This window comes from Penaeus vannamei, chromosome 28 (genome assembly GCF_042767895.1).
Source record: "Penaeus vannamei isolate JL-2024 chromosome 28, ASM4276789v1, whole genome shotgun sequence".
NCBI lineage: Eukaryota > Metazoa > Arthropoda > Malacostraca > Decapoda > Penaeidae > Penaeus > Penaeus vannamei.
The window spans coordinates 5,465,040-5,472,539 of record NC_091576.1 but is presented as its reverse complement, the minus strand read 5'-3'; the positions used below and the strand labels follow the sequence as shown (position 1 = coordinate 5,472,539).

At 39.5% G+C, this 7,500-nt stretch overlaps 1 protein-coding gene across 1 annotated transcript in view; it reads left to right on the top strand.

Moving 5' to 3' along the window:
• The window catches only part of LOC113801177 (tubulin polyglutamylase TTLL5), a gene marked incomplete in the record, with an annotated part of 36,347 nt that overhangs the window by 22,610 nt on the left and 6,237 nt on the right, over positions 1-7,500 (top strand). Inside the window, 6 exon segments of the mRNA XM_070141717.1 lie at positions 822-1,063; positions 1,679-1,812; positions 2,118-2,211; positions 2,331-2,481; positions 5,176-5,926; positions 7,270-7,429. Of these exon segments, the coding sequence (XP_069997818.1) occupies positions 822-1,063; positions 1,679-1,812; positions 2,118-2,211; positions 2,331-2,481; positions 5,176-5,926; positions 7,270-7,429 (1,532 nt within the window).

Here is a 7,500-nt window from a genome sequence, read left to right as displayed (position 1 = left end):
AAAACATATTTGTAATGATATTGTTGCCTTAACATGAAGATTCACATCAATCTTCTCAAATCAAGATTTTAGGTTCAGAGAGGGATTCATACTATCACCGCTGAAATTACAAATCAAAGGAAAGTATTTGTTGAATGAAAGTTCATGTGAATGTATTTACCCTAAATGGTCTGTATGTACAAAGCTATATACTTGCATAATTTTGATTATGCAGAGGTCACAGGTATCAGATTGCTGCACAGGTTTTGACTGATAAGTGATACCAGATAATCCCATGTACTTGCTTTGGGTGTTTCTGGAAGTTTTTATAATAAGTAACACTCAGGAACAAGTCCTCTTAACCTGACCTTTTGAGGGTTAAACAGAAACTAGCACAAGGGACAGAATAGTATTACATAAAGGATTTATTTAGTTAGATATGATCTGCACGTTCTTTGTCTTCTCTGTGTATTATATGTTTAAGTCTTTCGTTCTGCTTTTTAAAGATTAGATTTCATACATGTTTCCTCAAAGGCATGAGAGTGATTACGATACTTCAACAGTTGGCTCAGGTCATTTCAAAGACTTCATTTATGCTCTTCAGATATGTTTTGAATTTATGAATTGTATTTAAGGCTTAGCATTTATTCATTTATTTTTATTACTGTTACTTTATTACCGTCAGTGCTTATGGCTTTGTTATACAGCAGTATTGCTGAAGAGGTTTCATCAGATTTTATAAGAATGTACAATAAAGGTAGCTTTATGCATCCAATTTTCATTTATTATAAACCTAATATGACATATTAGAGTCATCTTTATATATTGTCTTTTTCTTTTAGCGTTACTCCACGGATGTGTATGAGAGGAACCAGTATGGTCGAAACACTCCGATAGTGCCAACTGCCGAGGAACTGCGCATTGTACGCCAGGTTCGTGAAGAATATGAACGACGGGGTGGATGGGCACGGATATACCCTTCTCCTGATTCCTGGGCCCTCTATGGGGGTTTGCAGGAATATGATAGTCCACTCAACTTGATCCTGCACTACCACCTGTATCCTCAGATCCAGCGGACAAATAGGTCAGTTGTGATTGTGCTCTCGAGGGTTCAAGGATAATATCCCCTAACAACAAGCAAAGGAACTTGGATTTCAAGTGTGGAATGTTAAGAATGGGGATAAATTCTGTTCAGCAACTTCAGAAAATGAGTTTAGATGTAGGGAATGAAGACCTTGGGACTCACACCATAGCTTTTGTTCTCATTCAGGCATTGGAACACATTTTTTATATATACTTAGGGTGAGTTATGATACTCTGTCAGGTAATTTAACCCAGTCACGCCGGGTACATTTTGTAGCCAAAATTAAAAAAATCCGGGTGGCTACAAAATCGGCGGGCGGAGCTTCCCCGGAGTCTGTCCTCCCGCCCGGCCGCGCGCCGCTTATGTCTCGGAGCGCAGCCCCGAGACAGCATCGCACTGGCGGTCAGCCCGACATTGTTTATTTTTCCCGGTGTCTCATATATGTGACACCCGGGACGAATGGGTTAACACAGTTTTCACAATTTTCTCCATTCTTGCTTGTAACAGAGACTCACATTTCAGGAAAGAAATAATGATAATAATTTAAATAGCTAGATTAGGTTTCTAACCCAGCCCAGCTTTTAACACTGTGGTGGTGCAATGTTGACGCTTCAGATACAGCCGTGTGGCGCCTGGCAGAGTGTCCGGTGTGTCTAGTAGCGGGTTAGCATCATCCCTTGAGCGGCTAAGCTGTTATGAACGGGGTTTACCCAAGGGCCTCTCATTCTTCAAGAACAAGAAAAACCTGGGTAGGCAATATTACTTTCAGCACTTCACAGAACTAATTTCTGCATTACATGTAGCAGTATACAAGTTTTAGATGCTGGAGTTTTGAGGCAAATTAATTTACATAGACTAGGAAGTAATACCACAAGATTAATGAAGTAGTGGGTATTCTGCTGTTGATTTTGTTCTATATAAAATATTGTTTTTAGATGAATAATCTTTTCAAGCAGCACACACACTGCATTTATGTTCCATGTGTATTGTTTGTAGAAATATATGTGCTTTACTGTATTTGCAGCTAAAATTAAATTTAATGAATACTTTGTAGGTTCACACAAGAAAGAGGACAAGTCACTCTGTCGCGACATGAAGCAAGTCAAGGCTAACATCATGAAAGCTTTGGAGAATGGACTTGCCCTCAGGTAAGGACATTTGTGAGTTTTCTGATGATTATGCACCTAATTTTTAAATAATTCAAAGATTTCCCACATTTTGTAATAATGGAAGTTTTTAATTATTATTATTTTTGTTTTCTCAATAGCAAGTACCAGGCACGCATGGCATTTTCTGTATACCTACAACATGTTCAGCGTCGACTGATGATAGGTTGCGATGAAGAAAAGCAGACGGATCTTGTGTATCGTTTTCTGAAGTCAGCAACGCGCACTCTTCATGCTCCTCTGAATATTCAGGTGTGAATTTCTTTATTTACTATTATTATTATGTGTTTACTTATTTATTTGTATATATTTTTTTTTTCTTGATTATTTTTTATGGCTCCACAAGTGCTTAATTACCAAGGAGTCAATTGCTAGTCCTACTAGCATTTAAAAAAAAAAAAAAAAATCCAAAAAGTTTAATCTACAGAGATGGGCTAAAAGTCGTTCTTCAGCTCCTCTCCCAGTTAGAGAAAGCAGCACTCAGATTGTCCTTCTGGAGTGTGTAGTGTGTGCTCCTTGGTTGGCTCGCTAGCCTTGGAAAGTTTCATCTCACTCTTGCAGGCAGTTTATGGAGTATTGCTACTTTTGTTTGTGACACTTCAGAAACATGAGTATGTTTGAAGGTTTATTGTAGCGATATAGTATGTCCTATGAAGGATATTATTTTCTTATATTGTAGTCTATACTCCATTTTAGGAATGTTTGTACCATCTCAGTGTACAAAGTCAGTAGTATGTCTTCAAGAGAGAACAGTAACACTACAATACATTTCTTTCTTTCTTTCTTTTTCAGTGAAACTAAAGAAAAAAAAAAAATAGAATATATGCATATATACAGTACTGCTCCTCTCTCCTTTCATCTATGGTGGTCCTTGAAGCAAGGATCAGAGGAACACATTACAGGTTCTGCACATCACCCTGGTCTCCTTCCTCCGGCTGTTCTTTCAGCAGAGACCACATTGCCTCACACCAGAACGGTGGAGTGTCCAATGGCATGTGCGTCTGCTGGGCATTCACTTCCTAAAGTCGTGGTTCTTGAGGAGGAACACGCTCTAAGGATCCAGGATGTCTGCCATGGTGCAGCTTTCCTCGCACCAACTTCCTCCTGAAGTTGGTTTGCATAAGCATGCCATTGATGGCTCAATGAACAGCCAGTACATTGATGACCTTCATATCTAGTAGATAGAAGGAAATCTTCAGCCACTTGATGGTTTTTCTGGCTGCTGGATACAACTACCCTAGTATGCTGCTGTTGTAGGAAACAACAGCTTTGGGCTGTGACCTCTCTACCCCTCAATGGTTGGGAAGTAGGGTTACGACTTTGCTGTTGGGCAGTCGAAAGCATCATCACTAGATGTTTGAAGGCAGAGCATTGTCGTTGGTGTATCATGGAAATCAAGGTCTCCCTGGCTCGCCTGCAGGTCCAATGGCATCCCTTTCTTGTTGGTACAGACCATACCAACAGCGCTGGTATTCTGGGCCTGCAAGTAGTGGAAGAGAGTCGGAGAGGAATACCAGTTGTCTGTGTGGAACACACATCCCTTGTTGAGCAGCTCTGCCTTCTCCTTCAGGTCAATGATGGCCATAGTGCTTATGGGGAACTCCCTGCAATCCTGCCCCAGGTAGATCTGTGTACCCTGTCTCAGGACCATCAGATGAACAGAGCTTGTAGCACTCTCCAAATGCCTCAAGGATTGGTCTTGGCACCGATTTCAATAACTTTTTTCATCAATATTTTAGGGTGAAATAGAAGCCAGGTGTTTATCTGAATGTTTGCAGACAAAGCAAAAATACAAAAAAGGATAATAGACAATGTCTCAAGCCAATGCCTCCAAAGTACATCGAGAATGTGGAGTTGTACTTGGAAAATAGAATTCAACACCAATAAATACTTTGTAGTCAGATTCAAAGGAAGTATAAATCATCCACTATTTAACTATAAATTAGGAGACATGATATTAAGCACAACAGATAGGGAAAATGACCTTGGGTTAATCAGAAACAGGAACCTAAGCCCAAATGATCATATAAATGAAAAGGTTCATAAAATGCTAGGACTGATTGCCAACATAAAGAGGGCATTCGTGTATGTGGACGATGATATGGTTAAGAAGATTAGAGTACGTGCAGTGGTATAGAGCCCATATTTAACCCGTTCACTCCGTTAGTCTAAAAAGGGTCTTGCCAGTGAGCTGTAAATTTGTTTGTGTTGTCCTGAATGTCTCAATAATACAGTTTCTGCCTGCCTGTGATGTAGAATCTGCCAATGATAGTTCCTCATCCCGGGTTTGGGGTGGGTCATATCTAGCTGATGTTCATGTTTGGTGGAAACAGATGGTGTGTAGAGCTACAGAGTCTAAAAATAGATGCTGTACAGAATACGGGATCACTCAGCAATGACTAAAATCAAATGGAATTATGATGCCAACATTGGTGTAACTGTATGTTCCACTGGCGCTCCATGACGCTGGCGTCGGTGTCATCGTATAAAACGGGTTAAAAAAGGATGTAGACAAACTGGAAAGTGTTCAGAGAGCAGCCACAAGATTAGGACTTATTTCTTTGGAAGATAGAAGGATAAGGGGGGACGTTATTATGCTGTTCAACTATGTTACAAATAGAGTGAAGTTAGACGAAGATGACTTTAATTTTGAACACAAAAAGGATGACTGGTAAGTTTTTCATGATAATATATATGTTAGTATGGTGACTAAGGACTTGTGGAGCCATCTATTTGCAAACAAAATCATAATAGAAAATGACAGTAGTTAATATTATAACCACTTAAAATGGATTAACTAAGCATAGGCTATCAGTGTAGGACAGGTATTTAGCTGTGAAATAATATATATATTTTTTTCTTAACTTGATTTTTTTTTGCACAAATTACTGAATATTTTTTTAATATCATTTCTCAATTTCTTCCTTTTATGTTACTCTTTGGCAGAATCCAAGTAAAAGCCTTCCATCAGAGGCTCGTGCTGTTGTCATCTCTAAACAGCTAGGTGACTTCATTCAGGCTTACACCAAGGAGACGCACATATACTTGGATCAAGGGGCATCCTCGTCTTGCTCCTCCCTATCCTCCCAGTGCCCGACCTCAGTTGCTACTTCTTCGGAGCCATCCACGCCATATGTCACGTCTCCGCCATCCACTTCTACACTGTCCATTAACTCTCCAACTGCTGGATCCATGAGTGCCTCAACTTCATCCATCAACAATGCACCCCTCTCTGTCTCTGGCTCGACAACCTCTGTCAACACTCAGCCTCCTGGGGCTGACTCAGTTGTAGTAGCAGAGGCAACCAGCCCAGAGCACATCAAAAAGTCTGACTCCTCAGCCTCCATCACAAGTCCTCCCCCCGTCAGAAAGTCCCAGTCCTCCACTGTAGTTTCCTTCAGCTCGTCGTTAACTGCTGATAGTCCGCCACCTTTCTGTCTCGCTGGCTCTACGACTTCCATCAATAGCCCACCTTCCACTGCATGTTCAGCTTCATCTGCCTCTGTAGGCAGTCCGCCCTCAGTATCTGTTACTGGTTCTTCCACGTCCATCAATATCCCGTCTCCATCAAAGACCCCTTCTTCTGTGTCCATTTCATCTATCACTTCGGCAACAGATACAGGAGTTGAGATTTCTACATTACCTCCAAGAATAAGAAGGCTCAAATCAGATGGTGATACAGCTGTACCTCCTATTGGTAAGTATTCTTAAAAAGATGTGTATTTATACAATGCTTTAAAAGAGCATGGAAATCCAAAAGTTAATTATCAGGACATGGGAAATAATGCTGCACAAGGCTTTTAGTTTCAAGTACATTATATTTTTCCCAATTTTCATTCTTGTACTTGAGACCTTATTATTCCTGTTTTCTAAGATTGGAAATGGGGTTCTGTATTTTTTTCCTATAGGTATTTCTGCTCTTTAGCTGTTTACTCAATCTAATGGAAAGTTCATATCACAAATATTTTGAAGTTTCAGAATAACATGGAAAGAGATGGGTGAAGTAAAAAAATTCTTTCTTACTAAGAAGAGAGATTTCTCAAAACAAAAAAGGAGCTGTAATTTTACCAATTTGATTGTGCAAGTTTCTATGTGCCCCTCAGATTCTTCTTGAGGGGCTGTCCATGCCATGTGTTACTTATACATCATGTGCAAATCACAAAATTACTGGTAACCAAAGTAAGGACAACTGAAAAGTTAGAATGACTGTTATCCTGATTGCAGCTGTAAGTGGTGTGAGGGATGTGTTTTATGAATCAATGTGTCACTTTTTCCTGGACATTCTAAAAATGTACAAGAAGTAGTTAGCTCAAAAGAATACAATAAAATTGGAAGTAAGGATAAAGATAGCTTTAGGACAAAGCTGTCTGAAATAAAGAGTATGACCAAATAAGAAATAATGCAACATCTCCCATCCATCTCAACTCAATTACTATTCCTATATTTTTTCCGTAGAGGGACAAACCACTTTGTATATTAAAATGGGGTTGAAATTCTTCCTATTGCAGCTTTAAAAGCATAGAGCATATACTCTGTCCGTGTTAATTCAGTATTTTACAATGAAACCTACAGATAATGTAAATGGAAGTAGAATGCCTCAACTGAAGAAAACATTTGTGTGATAATAGACTGTCCTTTTAACCTTGGCCCCATCAATAAATTGTCTTGTGTGCATTACTGCAAGCTAGACCATTGGCAGCTCACACTAAGGCAACACCTGAAAATTTTACTTGTAATCATTAAGTAACCCTACCATGGTGTAGCCAGAATTTTCTGGTGTTTATGGCCGGCCCGCATGCTCGCTTGCTAGAGCGAGTCATGATGCGTAAACACACCATATGTCAACATGTAAATTCAGCTATAGTCATGCACATCACAAAGGGGCTGAAGTCTAAATTTGGCCTTGGTGTATATATTAAAGTTTTAGGGTTTATAAGGGGGGGAGGAGTATGGTGGTTTGAGGAATTGAAGTTTTAGGGATTAAAATCAGAATAAAAAAAGCATTTGGCTACATTATTATTTAAATTCTTTACTTTGCAGAAGGAAATGGTAGTACAATGTCAACTAGCATGGACTCAAGTGATATTCAGAAGCAGACCGCTGAACAATCTCAGCTGCTGCAGCAGCAGCAGCAACAGCAACAGATTAAGGATGACCACATCACAATGGATTTATACAGAGCTTTCATGTCCAATGCAGGGTATGGAGTATTTTTGTTTTAACTTATACTTATCTATTTTAGGATTTTACCCCCAAAAAAGTATGGGGAAA